This window comes from Ursus arctos, unplaced genomic scaffold (genome assembly GCF_023065955.2).
Source record: "Ursus arctos isolate Adak ecotype North America unplaced genomic scaffold, UrsArc2.0 scaffold_21, whole genome shotgun sequence".
Classification (NCBI taxonomy): domain Eukaryota; kingdom Metazoa; phylum Chordata; class Mammalia; order Carnivora; family Ursidae; genus Ursus; species Ursus arctos.
In genome coordinates, this window is record NW_026622886.1 from 14328141 (window position 1) to 14351862 (window position 23722).

General features: G+C 37.9%; 1 protein-coding gene across 6 annotated transcripts in view; it reads right to left on the reverse strand.

Annotated features, from left to right (window-relative positions):
• Window positions 1-23722, reverse strand: part of NR1H4 (nuclear receptor subfamily 1 group H member 4) — a 65923-nt gene that overhangs the window by 6579 nt on the left and 35622 nt on the right. For 3 of the 6 annotated variants that reach the window (XM_026499823.4, XM_048217914.2, XM_026499821.4), the window contains 5 exons: window positions 12983-13123; window positions 10935-11068; window positions 9192-9290; window positions 8762-8861; window positions 5417-5563 (listed from right to left, as the gene is read on the reverse strand). In XM_026499823.4, coding sequence (XP_026355608.1) covers window positions 5417-5563; window positions 8762-8861; window positions 9192-9290; window positions 10935-11068; window positions 12983-13123 — 621 coding nt within the window. Of the gene's footprint in view, window positions 1-5416; window positions 5564-8761; window positions 8862-9191; window positions 9291-10934; window positions 11069-12970; window positions 13124-23722 lie in introns of all 6 variants that reach the window. The other 3 variants (XM_044384487.3, XM_026499822.4, XM_026499820.4) reach the window with 1 other exon arrangement.

Here is a 23722-nt window from a genome sequence, read left to right on the forward strand (position 1 = left end):
ATCTATCACAATTCATATCTCTCACTCCCAATAGAGTGTGAAATACCAGAAAAAATTCTATGAGAACAGGAACCAACGCTGTATTCCCAGTGCCTGGCATACCGCTTGACCACTAAAAGGTGTCCATAGATGCTTCTCATTCATCTCTGTATCCTCAGTAACCAGCATGCTGCTGGAGACATGGTAGAGATTAGCAAATGTTTGTTAAATTGGGCAATATTCTGTTTTGCTAGTTCCCTGCAACAAAGATGACATAGTTTTGAGACAGGATGGGGCAAGGGATGCCCTAAAGACAATGGAAACATTCTCATGGTATTAAGAGATTGGACCCTATCCTCTATTTCAACTGCTAAATCCTACCCAGTGAATCATTTGTGCCATACTGATGGCCTTAAGTAAAAAGCTGCCATCAAATTAGCAATTCAAAAAATAACTACTTATAATATAAAACATTTAATATGAAATATTTAATAAATACCATGCTTCCCGTTAGTCCTAGTGGCTAAAGGTTATGTGGCTAAATTAGATCTCACTGGTGTTTAGGAGTTGCCGGGGTTTGGATTGTCAAGTTCCAGATTCATCTCAACAAAATTCACCAATTTTTGTACCCCAACTGTGTCCCAGGCACTGTGATAATACTGGGAACAACATTCTAGCAGTCAACAGATTAATGGAAGAAACAGACACATAAATAAATACATATTGTCCAATACTGGGCAAGTATAAAAGGCTTAGGGAATACAGCTGAGAGCCAATGAAAATGCTAACTCCAATATTAATTTAATTCTTTCTTTTATTTTGAAAATGCCTTTTTCCTACACTTTGAACCTCAAATTTGTCTATGCCAAAATTACATGACCACTTTGAAAAGCCAAATGGTTAAGAACTCCAAATTTTGACTTATGCATTTGCTTCTCTTATAAATATTCTTTTTTCTTAACTTTTCCAACCCCTTTTTCAACGTCAGTATCTGAACTGATAATCAGCTTACATCAGCTTCTTTAGAAAAGTTAGTTCTTACAATTGTTTTCATTTGTTGCCAAAGCTAAAGCAATGAAATCGTGTATATTTAAAGAGCAGAAAAATAAGCACAGTATACGGCACCGAGTATACTCGCTACAGCTCCATCATGCTAACAAGGGTCTCTCATTTCTCTGACCTCCCTGATTCTATTCACTTTATCATTTACCTAAAGCCAATTTCAAATAGCTATCTGCTCCTTACACGCTCTCTCTCAAAGGACAGGAACTGTGTATTACTAGGTCTTTGCATTCCCTACTAGCTGATAGTAGAGCAAATATTAGACTACGGTGAGTGACAGGTGCAACGTATAGAAAGAACACCAGGCTTTGAGTTGGATCACCTGCGTTCATCTCCTGGCAATCTGCTGATTAGCTGTGTGACGTTGGGCAGGTCAATTAGCTTCTCTAAGCCTGTTTCCTTATCTATAACATAGGAGCATAACACCCACCTCTAGGGGCCATTGAGAATACAAACAAGATGATGTGTATAAAAGCAAACCATTGCACTGTCATCCTGATAAACACAACTGAATTGAATATTTCATTTATGTCTGTTATGGGAATCAAAAAAAGTCCAAAAAATATCATAAATTTCAGAGGTTATTTATATTTGAAGTTAACAGAACAAGTTGCATTGGTCTGTGAAGAGTTATTGTTCATTTCCTTAATGTTAAAATGTAAACTCATTCAATGTTAGCAATTTCAGTGCTGTCATATTTTATGGTATCATATGATTATTCCTAGTTTTAATAAATATTTAAGCTTTAAAACCTACTTTGCATAATAGTACATTAGGAATAATATAATTGAGGCACTAGAATTATATAGAAATAGCTCAACCACAGGTTATGTCAGACATAATGTTCTGAAGCCTCAATTAACATAAATAAACACCATAACCCTCATTAAGGAAATGTATCTCAGGAGACAGTACTTTTGTGTATGTAATTGGGATTTAATAATAGCAAACAAAAGACTATGAATTTGAAGAACAAGAAAGGAAATTTCACGTTATATTCTTTAAAGAGTTCTGTAGGCATAGACAGGACAAATTTGAGATGCTATGTTTCTCTAGAATTAAATGTACAATAGAAAGAAGAATGTGTTATATTTGCATAAGAATAAAAAGTTACTCTGAAAGGTCATCTTGCAAGATCAGGTTTTTATGTGGTGTGTGGAAGAGGCAATGTTCTGAAAATCCATTGGGAGAAGCAAATTCATAAATATTAATAAATGGAAGCATCATTATAGATAATAAAACACGAAGCAGCATGTGAGTTTGGATGGTTTTTATTGTCACAATATGTGGCTGATGTTTAGGTAAAGTAATGTACTTGCGAACTAGAGGCATGCATATTTATTTATACAGTTTGTATTCTGGAAAACTTCATTCTTGAACTTTTCTGCAACTTGCAAAATCGCAAGTTCTGAAACCTATGTTAATCAAGCAAGGGTTTTTTTTTTTTCTATTTTATTACCTGTATTTAACCTGCAAGACCCTCACCACTTCTCACCTAGTTATTGCATTGATTTCTTTATAGACTTGTCTCAATCCCTCTAAAACTCCCTTCATATTACTGCTTGAAAGACCTTTCTATAGTACTCCTAGGGTCATGTTACATCTGCTCAGTACATTACAAAGACTCCTCATTATACAAGAACTACATTAAACTATTTTTATGGTGTTCGATGTCCTTAAATATCTAGCATTTACTACATTTCACCTTCAGAAATACTATTTTTCAGCAATATCAAGGTATTTGTGAGTCCAACACATGGACGCTCTCTCACATCTCCACCACTTTGCACCTGCAATTTCTATATTATTATTTAATGACTATAGCTCTTGGAGTGCCTTTCTCAGATTTTTGTGGCTTGACGAGGTCTTAACTATCCTCCATGATTCACTTGTCAACTTTGTAAGCCTTTTCTGACTCAGCAAGTAGACTCAGGGGAGGCAAACACATCTTTCTGCTTCAATTTCATGTCATAGTCCCTGTTACACTGTACATTGTTTTGGAAACCTTTGCTTATACCTCTTCCCCATTAGTCTGTAAGCTCCTGGGGGACAAAGATCCTATTTCCTCATCTCCATACCCTCAATTATTATACAGTGCTTGGCACAAATCAAGTATTCAATGTATATTTGTTGAACAGAAAGATTTCCTTTATTGTGCCTATTGATTAGTAACTCATTTCCCCCTCCTACTCAGTGGGCATAAAGTTTCAGTTAAGCAAGATGAATTATCTGCTATACAACATTGTTCCCTGTAGGCAACAATGCTGAATTGTACACTTAAAATTTTGCTAATAGTGTAGCTCTCGTGCTAAGTGTTCTTATCACAATAAAAATAAATCAAGATACTCTAGGAGCTGCCCAAGTGACTGGCTAAACCAGCAGTCAGAAAAATTGATTAGTTAAGAGAAGACAAGCAGTAAGACTAATAGAACTGAATGGTGCCTTTGAGGTTACCTGATTCAACCCTTCTCCCTCACCCCTAGCCTCCTGATGGATGGACAGATGAATGAACACACACACACACACAACTATACATCCCAGAACATGTAAAATAAAATCTTGTCCAGAATAAGAATCCATATTTCTTGATAATATACTGTCTTTCAAAGGGTGAAAATCTCCAACAATATATTTCTCAGACTCTTTCCCTTCTTTCCATTTCTTCCGGGAGCATGTCCTTGAAACTGAGAGTTGTCTCCCATCCTGGCTTATCCTGACATTGTTGCAAGACTCGTAAAACATGACTGATGTTTTCCCTCCCTTGCTCAAAAATTTTCAGTGTTTCCCTATTTCTTAGAAAATAAAGAATAAAGCCTTTAGCCTAGAATTGAAGGCCCTCAACCATTTGATTCTGACTTTTAAAAAATTCTATTTCCCTTTGATGTAACCCTTAATCCAATCAAACAACTATTCATTCTTCTTTGTGTGCATAACCTGAGCTTTCTTGCCTCAGTCCTTTGTTTCTACTGGTCCTTCTCTCTCGTACCTCCACACTGAATATTCATACCTAATATCATTCAAGGCCCAGCTTGCCAATGAAATCTGTCCAGAGCCCTACCAACTAGAAGTCACCCCTACCTCATTTCTCTTCCACATTTTATTATAACTATTAATGTACAGTTCATGTCTTCCTACTAGACTATAAGCTTCCTAAGAGAAGGAGCATGCCTGATTCCTCTCTTTCACTACCTCCACAGTACCTTGCCCTTAAATATATGTTAAACTAATAAATCAATGGCTATATATGAATAATGCATCTTTTTTTAAAATGTGTATTCTTTAAATCTATCAATGATGATAATTATGCTGTCAGTGCTTATGAGAAGAAAACACAACAACTACGGGATGGCTGCTTTTAAAAAATAATTTCCAATTTTTCAATTATTTTCCTTATATTGCAAGTGCAGGACTTCCTAAAAACTTTCCATCCAATCTCTATTCTAAAACACTGATTTTATAAGTATTTAAAATTGTTCTAGTCATTCATGAAAGGATACTACTTTGGGAAGAAAGGAACCTGAGCCATCATTTCATCTCATTTCATCATTTCATCCCTCCCCTCGCAATCCATGTATACAGTATCTCAGGAAAGTAAAAACTTATCCTATTTTAAGACTCTTCTAAGGTAAATTACACAGAATTCCTGGAAATTTATTCCAATGTTTCCTAGCCCGTTCTGTCACAGTATTCCTTGATAATAAGTTCAACTCATACTACTATTTCATTTTGTCTCTTGAGAGGTCATGTAGCATAGCAGTGTAGACACACGGCTTCTGAAGTCAGACTTCCTGTCTGTCTCAGGGAAAGTTATTAACAACACCCTGTGTCAGTTTCCTCATCTATTAACTTTGAATAATAATAGTACTTATTTCATAGGACTTTGCAAGGATTTGAAGAAATCATACAGGTAAGGTATTTAGAACAGTGTCTAAAACCTAGTAAATGTTGTATAAATATTGCTATTAATAATTCATTTTATTTTACTTTGAATAGAGAATGGATAATAGTTTGATCCATATTCATTCATACATGAAGGTTTTGAACAAATGAATTTTTTTGACTGAATAATCTTAGCTCCTGTGTACTATGTTTTTTATCAGACTAATTTTTCAAACTTTAAAAAATTCCTCCTTTTGCCCTTTATCTTAATATAGGGCAAAGAGTATTTTTGGTATTTTGCTAATACAACAAGGATTTTTGAACCAACCCTCTAAAGATCTCGTCTATTTAACACATAGCTTTTTAGAGCCGTTCTCCGTACTAGTCGCGATGGACACATAACCTTGCATAGGATAGGCAAGAAGCCTGCCTTCATGTCATGTACAAATTCTTACTTGCAGGAGCAAATTTCTTTACCATTAACCAAATCACTTACCACTCTTCCGAACTCTTTCTTCCAATAGGTCAGCATGTCCAGCTGGAAGTTTCTTATTGAAAATCTCAGCTGAACGGAGGCACATAGCTTCAACTGCAGACCCTTTCAGCAAAGCAATCTGATCTTCATGGTCCAAAGTCTGAAATCCTGGAGGAAGATGATAATCAAATCAGTATGAGGGAATTGTGAATTCTATATAACAATATTTCATCATCACTATCATCCCCATTGATAAGGCATTTCCATAAAGTGATTTTATAATTGTTTTAAGATTGGTCAGATCAACACCAAAAATACATATTATGGCAGAACAGTCTGATCCAGATGAAGCAACCCTCAGAAATTACAAGCAAATAGATTCTCTTTGAGCCATTATGTTAGTCACTTCTGGTGTCATAAGGTCAACTCTGCAGAATGGAAGCATCCACAAACCAGAAAAAAATCTTTACATGTATCCAGACATTCAATGGAATATTTGTCTGACTCATTAGTCAATCTGGAGAATGGGGGCATTAACAACAACAAAAAAAAAACAACACCAAACAAACAAGGTCATGTTAAGATGTCTGTTCTGAGCTCCGCACTGTATCACTCAGGGTAGAAAAAAATCAGAGAAATATGGGAATGAATTGATAACCTGAAGGAACATAACACCACTTGGAAAATCCAAAGTCCTTATCCTGGCTTATATACCACAGTCCCCAGCAGCCTCTCTGACATCATTTCTTCCTCGTCCTTCCCCTCACTCACTGTGCTCTAGCTACACTGACCCTTGACTCTGCTGTGAACATACAAGCTTGCTTTGGGGGTAAATGCCCTTCCCCAGCTGTCCCCATGTCTCACTCCCCCACTGTATGCAGATCTCTGCTTCAAGGTAATCCTACTAAAATAATACTCCCCAGAATTCACTGGTTCCTACCTGCTTTATTTTTTATTCATAGAATTTACCACTACCTGACATAATACATTTATTTGCATATTTGTTAATTTTCTGCCACATTGTCACATCTAATAGAGTATAAACTTCTTGGGGGGCAGAGACTGCCATTTTGTTCACTTTTGTAGCCCCAGTGCCTGGCACATAATTGATATCCAAGAATTATTTGTTGAATAATTGGATAACTGAATAAATGGGAAACAAACACAAGATCCTATGTACAGGTATACACACATGCATACAACACATTAAGGATAAACTAATACTATCAGGGTCCAAATGATTAGAAAAGTATTAAATAACAATGGGAGTTTAGAGAAGAGAGTAATGAGAAGGATTAAGAGCCTAATGGCTCCTGCAAGGTCTCCAGCACCCTGGACAGTGCCTGGCACAGCTCACCTCTTTCTTTCACAAACACCATTTCATTTTTGGAATTATAGCACTATTATTACTATTTATAATAATGTCATTTCCATTATTATTGTTAAAATATTAATTTTAACTATATTGTTAGTATTGTTAAAATTTCTTTCTCAGGAGTTTTGGGTCTTTGATTTCCTTCTGCATTTTAATTTTTTCCTTTTTAAAAGGTTTTTTTATTTTTTAAATTTTTTTAAAGTTTAGTTTTAAGTAATTTCTACTCCCAAAGTGAGGCTCGAACTCACAACCCCAAAATTAAGAGTCACATGCTCTCTCAACTGAGCCAGCCAAGTGCCCTTGCTTTACTCATTAAACACACATTAATTGTACTCTATCCTCCCCTCAGGAACTAGTCTAAGCATGGGGAAAAAAGAGGTGTGTCAGTTATTGCTGTTGCCTTCACATAAGCTACCTTTTATGAATAAGATTTTTTTTCTTCTATTATTTTGTGGTTCAAGACCAACAGACCATTTGAACTGAAAAACTCTCTTTTCACAAACAGCCAAAAACATCATATTTCTCCCTTTCCCAATTCCTCCTCCCACACTTTCCAGTCTTGTATAATCTTGTTTTTGATCAAGATTGCCTTAATTAGCATATAACAAATTAAATCCTCCTTTCATTGTTAATAAAGAAATGAGAGAATATTAATGTTAAAATGATAATGAGAACTTTCTCCTCACATTTTATGAGTTTTATGTAGGCTTATGTCTACCAATGACACTTTAATAAAATAACAGCCTAATGCCAGCCAAAGAAGACAAATCAACCTGTCTAATTAAAATCTTACATCAGAAGTCACCTTCTATAATTTAATATTATAGGGTTATGCTGTTGTACAAGATATTAATTATACTCTTCTAGATCATGGAATTCTATTTTTTAATATATTTTTTAAACACTGAAACAAATGTATTGGCTTAGATAGCATTGATAATGTAACTGGAAGAGTTGGGAAGCTGGGAGCTAAGAATCTTGAATTCTAGTTTCTGTACTGGCACCATCCAACTGACTATGGATAGGTTCCTCTCCCTCTTTCCACAAATATAATTGTTCATTAAGCCCTATCAATTTTTGAATCTCTCTTCATTATGTTTTCTTTTCAGTCTCCCACTGTTATTGTTTTATTTCAAGCCCTCTGCCTTGACTGTAACAGTAGCATCCTAACTGATCCCTCCTCTCTGGTCCCTCCCCATTCAAATCCATCTTATATAAAACTGACCAAGTCATATCTGTATAATATAAATCCATTACATCCCTGTCAACACAAACAACAACAAAGAGATACCAAAAGTTCTCTATCGTCCAGGAGATGATGATTAAATTCCTTAGTTAGTCCCTTATCAGTCTGGTACCAACTACCTATGTCTAACCAAGGAGCCCGCCACACGATGCTGCAGTCACATTGAATTTTCCTCTCTCATCTCTAATAATCCTATTTTTGTTAATGTCTTACATTTTACATTTTCACAAGCAGATCTCTCGACTTGGAAGGTGCCTTCTCTTCTGTACCACCAGGAAAATTGCTTTATCTTTTAGATCCAATTAAAACACTATTTTCTTTGAAGTCTCCCTGTCTTTCTCAGATACAATTAGCAACCACTTCCTCTCTGTCAAACAGCACTTTGTATATAATTTTTTTATTATAGCCTTTCTTTAATCAGTCCCCTTGAAGGTAATAGCTAGGTACTTAGTATGAAATAAGTATCAACAAATGTTTATTAAATGAATAAATGGATGAATGACAACCTTGCAAAGCCTCGATTTCTTAGTCTATCAATTCAGAAGAACTATTATAAATGATTTCACATATCTTATCTGGTTCTAACATTTCATGTCTGTAGTAGTTAGACACATTAATTAATTTATTTTTTTAAATTTAAATCAGATGTAAAATAATCCCTGCTTTACAATGAACAGATCTGACTCTCTCAATGTCACAAGAATATCGCACAGTATAACAGAAAAGTATCTACATGTAAAAATACCTGGCAGTTTTTTTGTGAATTCTACGAGAATCTGTACATGACTAGTTGCCATTTCAGTTAAAATGAGAAAGTTTTCTTCTGCACTGAATTCTTCTTTTAACTAAATTTTAAGGGAAAAAAACCAAATGATTAATAAGTAGATAAAAGGATAAATCAGTACAAAATCATTAGACTAAAGAACCAGATTTGGATAATAAAATTTAAATTCCAGCTCATATCTTTTAAATCCTTGGAGAACAATTACTATAACCTAGATAGACATGAGACTTCTTATTCTTTAATGCTGCTAAAAGTTTAAATGTATAAACTAAATTCTCGGCTCTAATTATTTCAAAATAACAAATGCATATATGAATTCTACCACCCAGGTACTAAAAGCTCCAGAAAATATTAACTTTAAACCTATGTATTTTCAGATATTTGTACGTACAATTTTATTTGTTATTTCCTGAGGCATCTTCTGTTTGCTGTATGAATCCATAATATAATGCAGAAGATTCTGTTGATCTGGGGTGAGTTCAGTTTTCTCCTACACTGGCAAAAAAATACAAGGTGTTAGGGAAGATGGTTATTAGGCATTTTTTGTATATGTGCAAACTAATCTCAGAAATTATTGATAAAAGCCCTAAATACAGCAGGAACTATGCTCTCTGATATAATGTGTACCGTAATCGCTTAATCTGGGTCCTTGGGCAAGCCATATCACATTTCACTAAATGTGTCCCAAGTTGTTCATTTTTCTATCTGTAAAATAGGGATAACAAAATATCCATTTCATGAACTTCTTGGGAATATATCATAGTCTGGATATGAAAGTCTATCAAGCCCATTCATACAGAAGTCCAGTGAAAGTTCAAGATTTAGTCACTAAGGAAAAGTTCCCACATTTAAGAGCATTCATACAGAGCCGTCAAACTGTGGCCGTCAACCAAATCCACCTGGTTTTGTGACTCTCTTGGAACACAACCACACTCACTTGGTTATGTGTTTTCTGTGCTGCTTCTGCGCTAAAATGGCGGAGTTGAATAGTTGTCATGGAGACTTTGTGCCCAAAGCCTAAAATATGTGACCCTTTACAGAAGAAAGTGTTTGCCTAGCCCTGAAGTAGAGTCATCAGTCTGGACAATTCAGACCCTGAACATCACTCTCTCCCTTACTAGCACCATTTGAAGAGTGTAGATAATTGTGTCAACTCTTTGCTTCCTTACACCAAAGTGTGACTGATGAAGTACCATGGCAAGATAATACGAAATTATTTTTTTCTGAAATGAATGCAAAATACTATACTTAGAAAACTAAATGTGGATGAGGAGTTCCTGGTCAGTAGTATAATAAGTATTAAGAGGAGTGTGACTTAAACAATCATGGACTTTTGTTTTCTCAACTAACGGCAAATTCAAGTTCCTCCAAATACCCTATGGCTTATCACCATGCGTTTAACCAATCATCCAAAATGCTGTTCCTCAGTTTTGTCTCGAGTTGTTCAAAGGATTTCTTGCATAATTTGTGAGCTCGATGGGACAGGCTTTTCTCTATTGTTCCACATGTGTAGCCACCCAATGTCACCCATTGATAGGGACTAATCCAAAAACCTTTACTGAATACACTTCTTTCCCACCTTACGCTTCTTTTCCTAATGACAGAAAAGAAAATGGTCATCAAAACTCAACCTGAGGGGCGCCTGGGGGGCTCAGTCGGTTAAGCATCTGCCTTTGGCTCAGGTCATGATCCCAGGGTCCTGGGATCCAGCCCCACATCTGGCTCCCGGCTCTGCAGGGAGCCTGCTTCTCCCTCTCCCTCTGCCTGCCACTCCCCCTGCTTTTACTGTTTCTCTCTCTCTCTGTCAAATAAATGAAATCTTTAAAAAAAAAAAAAAGCGTAACCTGAAAAATCCATTTTCTACACTGAGCTGTTTCTACTGGCAACCTCTTGGTAGTAGGAGTGGAATGGAGCCAGGGAGACAGAGAGCATTCATTTTGCTTTATTTACTGCTATTATTTGAATTTCTACACAGGCATTACTTCCTCAATTAAAAAGAAGAAACCCACTTAATGCACAACTGGAATGAAGTTCTGTTTATGGCGGCTCTAATTTTAAAGCCTCCCAGCCAGGTGACTACATGCCTAGAAGTTCAGCTGCTATGGGCTTTAGCGGACCCATTGCATGTGATTACCCTGCATGACTTGGTTGTCGAGGTCACTTGTCTCAAATCCCGACCTTCGCTGTCTTCATGAATGGTCTGATCTGCGTGCTGCTTCACGTTTTTTCTTAGTCGTTTAGATTTACACTGAATTTCAGTTAACAAGCCTGGAAAAATAAAACACAGAGATTTCACCCCAGAGTCCGAATGGGCCTGTGGTCGTGAGGCAGCTGAGGTGTGGCTGGCTCCCATCTACACAATTTGGCACAGAGCTAATTCTAGCCCTTCTGAATTTTGAGGCTCGGCCTTGAACAAGAAATTTATCCCTCTGTGAGTCTCAGTTTCTCCATTTATAAAATAGGAAAAATATCTACCTCAAAGAATTTTGTATAGATTAAGTATAACTGGGTCTTTTTTTTTTTAAATGTACTTTGTGTAAAGAATTTGCAATACCAAAGCATTGTACAAATGCAAGGTATTCAGTCAATAAAAAAGTGAATGACACTCTCCCCATTCCTGGTCTAGGGGACCCTGAAAGCTACTGTTTCACAACATAGTGTTAATATGATTTCTCATCCATGTTTACATAACTGTATCATAAAAAGTATATTCAATTTCACATTAAACACATAAGTAAACACATGCTGAGCAAAACAAATGTCAACCTCCTTTAGGGAAAATTCTAAATCTCCTTAATTTTCAGAACTGTATATATTATTGAGAACATAGAGATGAAAATAACTCAAAGGGACTTTGAAATTTCCTTTTGAAGAGTCATATAATATCATTCATTTACACTTAAACAAGCTATAAAAATAATGCAGAACAATCTTCCATATTCCCATTTAACATCCTTATTCTCTCAGTGTTAAAGAAACTAAGTTCCAGGAATTTCTTTGTCCAGGGAATTTATTTTATAAGATCACACGAAACCTCTGCTCTGTTCCCTGACAACTTTGCATTAACAGTAGTATAGACTCTTGTAGGTGGAATCATGGAAAATGTCCTCAGTGCTCCCATTGGAAGTAGTTCATATTTAAGTGATGAGCAACACGAAACCCCCGCCCCCATCAAAGTAACAGTTTCCATTGCAAGATTGGATTCCAGCAGTAGTCCCTACTGCAGTCTCTTGTTTCATATGCTAAGAGGAGATAGTGATCACCGACCATAAAACTTTCATCCACCCAGAGCTGGATTATTTACACTGACCTATTTTTCCCCCTCCTGCACACATTATTTCTCTGGGTCCATCCCAGTCGCCCGTACAGTGTGGGAACAATAGAATTGGAGTCACCTTCCAAAGGCTTTTATTCCATGTGGCATTCCCTCCCTGAATGTTATCATCCCCTTGGTGACATTTGTTTGTCATTTGTGTTTTGAGGAGGAATAGGACATATCTCAAAATCTGAGTGGTCTGTAGAATTTGCAGAATGAAAAATTAATATGTTATATACTAGCATGCATTCCAAATTGATGAAGATTGGGTTCCTCACAAAACCAGCAGTTAATACAGTGTCTCTTTATCAGATCAGAGGGCCAAATTATATTAAAACCCACAGTAGTTAATTTCCTGTGTAAACCTATACAAATTGGTTCAAAGCTGCACTAAGAGAAGAAGGACTTCTAATAAAATGACTTGGTTTAAAACTCTATTTAGACAATTCAGAGGCAGTTATACCTTATAAAACATTCTTAATCTTTCCCACAACTGTGAATTTTTATGCAAATTAAATAATAAGAAAGATATTAAATCAAATTTGGAGAAAATTTTTAGGCTGTTGTCATTCTTGGTAGCTTATTAAAATGTGTTATTTTCACTGTAGATTAATGCCACTCCACATATGATTCCTTGCAACAATGAACAACAAAAGCTACTTCTTTCAGGGGAATAAAATGCTCTTTTGCTGACACTTTGGACAATTGCAGTAGTTCATTACCCTTTTCAAGAACTTCGATGGCTTAGTAAATCCCTTTTTTAGTATGTGAAGTACCATTCTAATCAGACGAGTTACCTGCCATCTGCCTCCTTAAGAGATTTTTAGTGGAATTTAATTGCTTGATGTGAATACCTGTATACATACATTCAGCCAACATTCCCATCTCTCTGCATTTCCTTAGGCGACACTCTTGGCACTTTCTTCGCATGTACATGTCCATCACACAGTTGCCCCCATTTTTACACTTGTACACGGCATTTTTGGTAATGCTTCTCCTGAAGAAACCTGTGGAAGAAACACAGAAAGGAGTAAAAGGGCTAACAACTGCTACTCAGAAAAACACATTAGAATTAAGTGATGCCGGAGCATTGTCTCAAGAGCCCCTGGAGAGCACCCAGACCATCCTTGAGTGTACAGGTGACAAAGGTACTTTCAACCTCACTGCGTCATCCAGAAGGCTGTTCTGTTCAATTTCTCTGTCAAAGATAAAGACACGTTTGACTTATAGCCTCTCTTAAGAAAAACATTAACTTTTGCAGGGGGTGGTTAAAGATTTATTTGTTTGTTTGAGAGAAAGAGCAGTAGGAGGGACAGAAGGAGAAGGAGAGAGAATCTCAAGCAGACTCCCTGCTGAACTCAGAGCCTAGCTGGGGCTCGGTCTCAGGACCCTGAGATCATGACCTGAGCTGAAACCAAGAGTCCGTCACTTAACCCATTGCACCACCTAGGGGCCTCCTTACTTTGTTTTTTAAGATAGGTTACTTTCCTTATATCTTTATTGGGAGACAACTGCGTGCCAGGGAGCTGTCGGCAACGGAGGTACAGAGGCGGGTAAGTCGTCCCTGCCCTCTTAGTGTTTATAGCCTGGTTGAGGGCAAAGCCATGCAAACAACCGAACAAGTGGAATTAAGTGTTCCTGGGCTGGGCTAGGCTGAGCAGGGGAAGCAGGGAACCGGTCAGTTCTGGGTGAAGAGATCAGACTCGGAAGTAAGTGTTGAGCCAAGCCTTGCAAAACGAGTTGCTATTTACCAGGCGGACTGGGAGAGGTCACATTGAAGGTTTCAATTCAGTACTCGATATGCCCAGCCTAGTGTAATAATACAAATGTCAACCTTGATTTAAAAGCAAACACCTCCCCTGAGAGGGTGTAGCCACAGCAGAAGCCTGCTACAGTTAAGCCTCAGGCAGGAAGGAAACACAATGGCCTTTCTTTCTCTTTTTCCCCACTTGCCACTTCCACTCTTTCTCCTCCACCTGGCTAACTGTGATTTCTGACACTTCCAGAGTCAAGGTGAAGTGGTGAATAAGGAAAGGATTGTGGGAGGCAAGGGGAAGAAGTAACCGGAAAGTGCTAAGATGCCTGTACTGTTAGAAGCTGGCTTGTGCCCAGCAAGTTTCTGAAATTGACTCTTTCTCTTTTGGGTTGGGTTCTTTAGAGAATGCCCATCACGGGGATTTGTTCCTTTGCAATTCCTTGATGGGGGCAGATACATCTCTATTCTAGCCCATGACTTGTACCCCCTTCTTTTGCATCCAGGAATTTGGCAATTCACCACCATCCTCTTTACTCTGAAGTCCCTCCATGTGGCCTTCTTGTCATGAGCTTAAAATAACCCTGTGCCTGCTTTCTCTGGTCCAGAAAATCGTGGGGAGGAGAAATCTCTCCCATTTTTCCATAAACAGCTACCATACCTCTTGCCCTCTCAGCTTCTCAGGTGCAAGTCCGATGCCAGTCTCCTGTGTCCCTCAGCTGTAGGGATACATATAAATCTCCTCAAGTGATCCTGAAGACCCTTTCATTGGGCTTGGGGCAGCAGGGCCTCCCTAGTGTATAGATTACACCTGGGATGGGGACACATTTTCCTAATCCTCACAAAATTACCATACTTTCAGTGGTGGTCCCCATGGAAGATACCTGCATCCCACACCCCTGCCCCTTTGCAATGGGGATATGGGATTTATAGCACACTGGTCACATGCTCCAAAATCTTTAAAGACTACTCTAGAATTTCCAACTCCTGACCACTTCATGCCCTCAAAGTAGGTGAGGTTTTAACTATTTCTTAACTACCCACTGCAAGATGTGCTCACTTTGGATATAGCAACTAGTGTCTTCATGAATGTTGAAATTGAGACAGCAAGAGTCCCTTCCTATTTTAACAGCCTGTTGGAATAATAACCAACATTTATTAAATGCTCACTGGCTGTTGTTCTAACCAATTCACCTGCATTTAGTTGTTTAACCTTCATAACAATTTTAGGATGAAGATAGTATTATAGTCCCCGTATTATAGATGTGGAAGAGAGACACAGAGATTGAGCATCCTGGCCATGATCATATGGTTAATAAGTGGATTATGAGGATTCAAACTCAGCAATTTCATCACAGACCTGGAGATTTGCACATTTGTTATGACAGTTTTTCCAGAAGGCAATAAAAATTGTTCTAGTAAAATAAGTATAATATGACAATGTCCCAAAAGCTAAAAATTGAGTGTCTTGAGGAAAAGGCATTATATGGCTAGGAATGGCCCTGATTAATTCTGAGTAGGGGAAATCAGAGAGAACTTCATAAAGGAAGTAGAATTTAGCCAGGCATTAGAGAATAAGTAGGGTTTTGAAACATGGACTGTGAGGGAGGAAGGACATTCCAGGAAGTGAGAAAGTTATGGAAATGCCAAGGAAGGGTAGATGATCTATTTTGGTGGGAGGGTAGAGTATAGGGAGAATTAGTGGGAGGTGGGTAAGGGCATGTGGTGGGACAGAATACGTTTAATGACCTTTAACATGAGACAAAAGCTGTTGAGTTTTTACCATGCAGAGAAGTCGTTAGAGGGTTTTGGCAGAAGAGGGTGTGACCTAACCTGCATCTTGGGAAGAATCCTTGGTGCAAGGTGAAAAAAAGTGGAACAGCCGAGAGGTGATTTTTGCCTGAACTGGATGGTAGAAGAGGGAGGAAGAAACAGGGGAACTCAGGACTTGGTAACTAACTCAACATAAAAACGGAGGCTGAAGAAAAAGTTAGAGAGAGCAAGGTTTAAAAAGTCATAGAGTTGCTTGTGAATCTGTCAGCTGGTATACCTTCAGTAGGAAAGATCTTACATTTTCCTAAATGTCAAATCCAACCACACAAAGTCTAAAAAAAGACTGTGCTTCAGATCAACACTGATACTGGGAATGCAAATACCAAAGCATGCATTTTGAAAGAGTCTCTAGGCAAGAAAAGGAAGGAAGGGAAGAAGGAAGGAAGGGAAGAAGGAAGGAAGGGAGGGAGGGAGGAGGGAAGAAAGAAAAAGGAAGGAAGGAAGGAAGGAAGGAAGGAAGGAAGGAAGGAAGGAAGGAAGGAAGGAAGGAAGTTTTTTTTCTTGTACGAAATCAATGAGCTCAGTGATGTTTCTTAGTCAACCTGAGTCAATCTTCACATGAATATTCAGCCCCTCCCACGAATGACTCCATTCAAAACCATCGTAGAGACTGATAGCTCAATAGTTAACAGAAATAAACCTCCTTATTCCAAGATGAATCAAAGGAACAGTGCTAGGACAATTCTGCTGGGGTTTTGTTTTTTTTTTAAACTCTGGTACTAACTGAGAAAGAAATCATTATCATCTCAATAGCTGAATTAATTAGCTTTCACTCTGAGATGGCAACACAATATTATCATTATATCACTTAAATGTGGGTACGGATACTGTATCTAAACTTATGCAAATCTATCCATACACCTAGCTCGGCCTCTATCTTGTGCATATTCAACAATGCTCAGAAAAGTCATTTGAAAATGAATGGAAAGGAAATTCACTGAGCAACAGAGACTCCCCCGTAATGAAAGATGAGTAGACGAGGGCTGGCATTGCCATCTGAGGAAGGTGTAGCACTAGGGGAATTCCTGTGGTGGCAGGAGAATGCCTATAGGATAGGAAAATGGATCCTTCAAATATGCAGAATATTACACATCCTGTTTCTCTGCTTCTTTGTACAGATATAACTCACATATCTTACCCTACTCTCAATGCATATATACATACGTGTGTGTGCACACACATGCACATACAAGGATACATGCACGTGCACACATCAGACTCCAGTGACTGACAGTAACTACCCATTAATTTTAAATCAATAAAATATTGGTTGTTTAAAAATTTTCAGGGTCTTGGGATGCCTGTGTGGCTCAGTGGGTTAAGCATCAGACTCTTGATTTCTGCTCAGGTCATGATCTCAGGGTTCTCAGATCAAGCCCGGTGTCAGGCTCCGTGCTCAGCAGGGAGTCCACTTGAGATTTTCTCCCTCTTCCTCTGGCCCTCCCCTGCTTGCTCTCTCTCTCTCTCTCAAATAAATAAATAAATAAATCCTAAAAAAAAAAAAAAAAAAACTTTCGGGGTCTCCATACTTTTTAAACAGCGACGAATGCACAGAGCTGAATAACTCTTTATAACCTCAACAGAGTCAGACTTTAGGTCTATCTCAACACATTGTCAAATAAAAAGGACTCCACCACCCACTTAAAAAGAACTTACTTTGTATCAGGCACTAAGTACTTTGCATATGGTGATTCATTTAATATTCATATCAATCCTATGAAGTAGATTCTATTATTATCTCCCTCTTACAGCTAAGGAGACTGAGTTACACAGAGATGAAACATTTTGCTCGAGGTCTCACAGATAATAAATGGTGGAGCTTTGATTTGAACCCTGATAGGCTCAGTTCCAAACTCTATGTTCTTTTTTATTTTTTTTAAGATTTTATTTTATTTATTTGACAGAGAGAGAGACAGCCAGCGAGAGAGGGAACACAGGCAGGGGGAGTGGGAGAGGAAGAAGCAGGCTCCCAGCAGAGGAGACTGATGTGGGGCTCGATCCCAGAACGCCGGGATCACGCCCTGAGCTGAAGGAAGACGCTTAACGACTGCGCCACCCAGGCGCCCCCCAAACTCTATGCTCTTAATCAGTACATTAGGCTGTCCTTCTAGTAAGGAGCTTACATTGTTAAACATTGTCTGTAGACATTAATCTTTTCAGAACTTAATTACAGACTCCTTATCACCTGGCAGAAGCTGTTTCAGACTAATATTTTCGGAAAAGCAACCCTCAAACTTCTGAGATGAAGTTGATGGAAATTATTATTTTTTTAAACTTTCACTTTAATTAGAATTAGTTAACACAAGTGTTATATTAGTTTCAGGTGTACAATATAGTGAGTGATTCAACACTTCCATACAACACCTGGTGCTCATCTTAAGTCCACTCCCTAATTCCCATCCCCTATTTCACGCATCCCCCCAACTGCTTTCCCTCTGGTGACCACCAGTTTGTTCCCTATGAGTCTATTTCTTGGTTTCTCTATTTATCTATCTCTCCCTCTCTCTCTTTTCCCTTTGATCATTTGTTTTGTTTCCTAAATTCCACATATGAGTGAAATCATATGGTATTTATCTTTCTCTGACTTATTTTGCTTAGCATAATACTCTCTAGCTCCAGCCATGTCGTGCAAATGGCAAGATTTCATTCTTTTTATAGCTGAGTAATATTCCATTGTATATGTATACTGCATCTTCTTTATCCATTCATCTACCAATGGACATTTGGGCTGCTTCCATCTCTTGACTATTATAAATAATGCTACTATAAACATAGGGGTGCATGTATCCCTTTGAATTACCGTTTTAGTATTCTTTAGGTAAATACCCAGTAGTGCAATTACTGAATCACAGGGTAGTTCTATTTTCAACTTTTTGAGGAACCTCCATACTGTTTTCCACAGTGGCTGCACCAGTTTGCATTCCCACCAACAGCGCAAGAGGGTCCCATTTTCTCCACATTTCTCACCAACACCAGTTGTTACTTCTGATGAAAATTATTATTGACTATTTAGTGCCTGCTAATAATTTTGAGTTTTCCCCCTCTTTAACCTACTGGAGAGCCACAGACAGACAAAAAAAATTTCACCTGACTTTTCCAACCCTTTTACCAACTATAATCCCTATTGATTTTTTTTTCTTAAATACATTTTAAAAGAACTGACTTTGAACTATTTTGGGAAGTTGGCTAACATCCTTTCAAAGTAGACAAATCTACAAACAATTTAGTAGTCAAAGGGCATTCATCGAGCTTCTACACCCCCTTCTGTCAAAAAATACCACAAAATAAGAGAAAAGTTCATGGAAACAGCATAGTCTCTAAGAGTTAGAATACAAATCCTTCAGTGTATCAGAAATGTTGATGAAACTCTGGAAATTAGGAAACAGAGTAAACTTATGAAAAACATTGCCCAAAACAGGTGCAGAGAATGCAGGATTAGGAGCAATGGAGGAAACTCCAAGTTCAGATACAAGATGCTGACAGTCTACAAGTATTCATTCAGCGGAAGCACTGTGCTAAGCCAGGAGTTGGCTAACTACAACATGCAGGGCAAATTCTACCCTCTGCTGCTTATTTCTGCATGATCTGCAACCTAAGAGTGGTTTTTACATGTTTAGTGAGTGAAAAAAAGTCAATGGGTAATTATTTTGTGGTATGTAAAAGTTGTATGACATTCACATTTTAGTGTCCTTAAATAAAGTTTTATTGGAACATAGCCACACTCATTCATTTACATGCACGTCTGTTTTCACACTACAGTAGCAGTCAAATAGTTGTGACAGAGACCCTAATAGCTACAAAACCTAAAATATTAACTATCTGGCCCTTTACAAAAAGTTTGCCGTCCATCTAAGCCATGGAGAACAGTGTATTTGCATGCAGTCCTAAGCAATAAATATAAACCAGAGTGGAAAGGCAATGCCCAGCAGGAATGGGGAGTCCCCATGCCTAGAAGATAAGGACCAAAACATTCTATCCAACCACACATCTTGTCCTTCCTCCAGATCTAAAAGCAGGCTGCACAAACACAAAGAGCGTCTCAGAGGGGTGAACAGGGAATCTTAGAGGCTACTTAACAAAACCATTCTCCTTTCTAAAGTCACTAGAGAATTGCGTTTGTGTGAGTTTGCCTGGGAGGCAACTCTCAGTCTATTCCTACTTTCACCTTAACTTATTAATACAAGGTTCAGGGTCAAAGTATAAGACATTGCAAGGTAAGTTCCCACAAAAGCAATTCTTTAATTATATATTCTAATGCTCATATGTATCACAATTAGAAATGAAGATACTTAGATGCCTCATTCTTTATTTTTAAAAGTGATATGACTAGTGGTTGTCATTTCTATGTGTGAAAGGGGCTGACAACCCTACTTAGTTATTAAAAAGATGGTCTATTTTGTACACAAGTGAGTATTGTTCAATAATTTTTAGTTGTCTCCTGCTTTTGTAAAGTATGTTGGTAGAGAACACCAGGAGATCATTCTGTCAAACAACCAATGGGTTTGGATTCCCATCACCTAGATTTTGTTTGTTTTTCTCTTTGTTGGTGTGTTTTTTCCCTAAACACAGAACCAACTTTTAAAACACTCATTTTCCTTGCATATGCTTTAATGCTGTCTTTGGAAAGTCATCGACAGAAGGATACAAGGAAAGACAGCACAGAGAATAAAGTATATCTCAGGAGTCCTGACGATTTGACAACAATTCTACTCCACTCTTTCATAGCTGTGAGACCTGGACAATTTTCTGCGTGTTGGTATCTTTATTTGCAAAAGGGAGATGATAATACCATCTACTGGAGCCATTGTAAGGATAAATGAAATAAACAGTCTATGGCAGGGATTGCTCTGCCCATAACAGAGAGTCATTACCTTCCCCAATTGTTTGAGTCCATGAATGTGTATTTTTTCAATAACTTTAGCAATGCTAATATGAAAGGATAATTTATTGAGTGATTCATGTATGCTTTGTTCTTTTTCCTACTGGTTTTTTTTTGGAGGGTTATCCTTTTCTTCCCACCCCACCCCCCTTTATTTTTTTTGCTTTTCTTTCCCATCCCAAGAGGGTAGCCATTTTTCTATATTCACTTGATAAAACAAAAGCTAAAGTTGTCCATCTCTAAAAAGCGATAATTCTCACATAGGGCTTTGTTTTCAACCGCTCATCGAAAGGGTTATACTGGGTCATCTCAAAGATGATGGAGGTGGACGTCAATGCTTTTACACTGGGAAAATGAGGGGAGGGGTAAAGATGCTCTGTGTGAGCTTGATTTTGCACATCTTTAAGAGCCATTCAGACTCCCAGGTGGGCAAACTCCCAGGAACTGGAGGCTTAGGCAAACTAGAGGGTTTTTAGTCACTACTTTCATATTTACATATTGCTTATATATTTAGTTTAAACATTTTTTCTTGTTTAAATGTAATTTTTACTGTCTTAGGTTTGTCTTGCCTCGTTGCTATATATTTCTTTGAAATTTCAGTTTTTACCCACTGGAAATCATCCTTTTACCATTTAATTTTTCTGTATGTTCTTTTTAATACCATTTCATTGCTTCTATATTTTTTAATCTTTTTTTTTTTTTTTTGGTCTTACTGTTTTCCCTTTTTGTCTATTTTAGGTCAGTTATATAAACTGTTTCCCTGCTTTGCTTTAAAATGGTGACTAAGAGAGCTGGAATTTTGTCTGTTTTGTTCACCACTGCATCTCCTAGGCTTAGAATAGTGCCTGGCATATGGCTGGTACCTAATAATAGTTGCTGGATAAAGAACTGAATTAATGAACTCAAACTCTCAGGAGCTGGAGGCTTACTTAATTAATAGGAAGAGAGAGAGTTTTGAAGACTGCGTAGGATCAAAGTTTGGGAGGCTGGATGAACAGAAGAATAACAACAATAAAATAATAAGAATTCACCAACAAAGCAGCAATAATAATGCTTATTGAGCATTCAAGTGTGCCAGGCATAGAGCTAGATGTTTCAAAAACAATGTCTCATTTTTTTCTTCACAACTATTCAATGATAATAGGAATAATAATGGACATTTTTTGACGGTTCACCATAGGCAAGTACTGTGTTAATTGCTTTACACACATTATCTTGTTTAATCCTCCCACTAAACCCTAGGTACCTACCTCAAAGGGTGGTCCTGAAGATTAAATGAGTTATTATGGGTAAAGTCCCAGATAAAGCCTACACATAATAATCGTTAGATATATCTTATCTATCAGCAGCATCACCATCATTCCTCCTCATCTTTATTACTATCGTCATGTTATAGGAGAAAAGTCTGAAGCCCAGGCACATTCAGTAACTTGAAACATCTGGGAAGAGAATCAGCGGTGGGAGAAGGGGGTGTTGAAATCTGGGTTGTCTGTCATCAGAATCTGATTCCTCTTGTGATTTTTATAACACTTATTACAAGAGGCTTCCAATGCAGTGAAATAGTTTAAGCCTTACCCCCTTGCATCCCACTGTAAGATAATTTGACCAATAGAATTCAGTAGGATCATTATCAGATATTATAAAATCAGACCTCAAAATCAAATAGGATTTGAGGAAGTTTCTGTGGGAGTCAGGGCACCTCAGCCCTGACCCATAAACAAAGGGCCCATTGGAAACATTCTGCATGTACTCTACAAACCAGAATAGTTTCAACAACTATGGAGTCTTTTCTAAGACTTCAGAACTAAGTCAGAATATGTTCAAAAGGACAAGAGGTCACCCATTTACTCATAAAATGCCTTTTAAGAATTCTACCATTCTCTTGTTGATAGGTGAAGGCTCTCCCAGCCTGGAGATGGATGTGACTGACATTGACCTGTTTGGAAATGTGGCCATTTGAAATTTCCAGTCAGATGCAGATCAGTTTTGTTAGTTGAAGCTTGAAGTTTGAATCAAAATTCATCCACACTTGAACACATTTTCATATGCCCCGCTGAAAAGCGAGAGAAAAGAAAGCTCTTGGTGTAATCTGGTGCCGAGCAAACGGCAGTCGCTGTCAGTGCGTTATGCTTGTGTTCTTACAATTATTACTTTTAAAAATGTATTGAAATTTCTCTGATTGATGCCATAAATGTCGACAATAAAACATTCATTAAAATTAAAATATTTCTAACAGAAACAGATATGAGACCAATGAAATCAGGATGTCTAACCATGATCTTTGTTTTGTTTTTAAGTTTTAAAAATTTTTCGTGTGTGTGTGTGTGTCTGTGTGTCTGTGTGTCTGTATGTCTGTGTGTAAGTATCACAGGTCTGACAGACCCACAGTGAGATCCTAAAGCAAGAGAGCTGCCAGGACCTTTACATATAAAATTAAGTTAATTCTACAAAGACCCTGTGAAATAGATATTACCTTTTTTTGTAGTGTGGGGGCTCAGAGAAGCAAAATAATACTTAAACTAAGAATTGGCTGGCTGGATACCCATGGCACCTATTTCTACTCTAGTGTATGTTCTCTATTGTAAAGGCAGGAGAATTGGACACAATCTTTCCCAGACTCCCTTGCAGCTAACATTGTGGATATGATTTAGGCTCTGCAAGACAATAACCTTGTGAGACTGTTGTTTCTGCCGGCAAGCAGGGCTCTGGAATTGTGCTGTGGCAGCATCTTGGTTTCCAGGTGCTAGCTTCAAGGGCATCGAAAGGCAAGACACAGGGCATCCCTCATGTGTCTATTAGATTTAGCTGGCAGCCATTGCTTTAGAGCCAGTAATTATGGTGGAGGCACCTTTCCCATGCCTAGGTGGCAGCTAAGGTGGCGTCCTTCTGGAGCCAACAGCTCTGTGTTAGCTTCCTGTTTCCCCATCTTCTTGACTGTAGCAGCTCCCTGGAAGCCCACCTCTGGGGTGTGACCCCGAGCATCTTCTTGGAGACTCAGCATCAAACCTGCTCCTCCGCCCTTCCAACTTCTCTTGTATTAATTCCTAACTGCTTGAAATTTTGGTTTCTGTTTTATTTCACTGAACTCTGCCCAGTATATTAAGTGACATGCTTACTCAGCCAAGAATGACGGTCTAGATT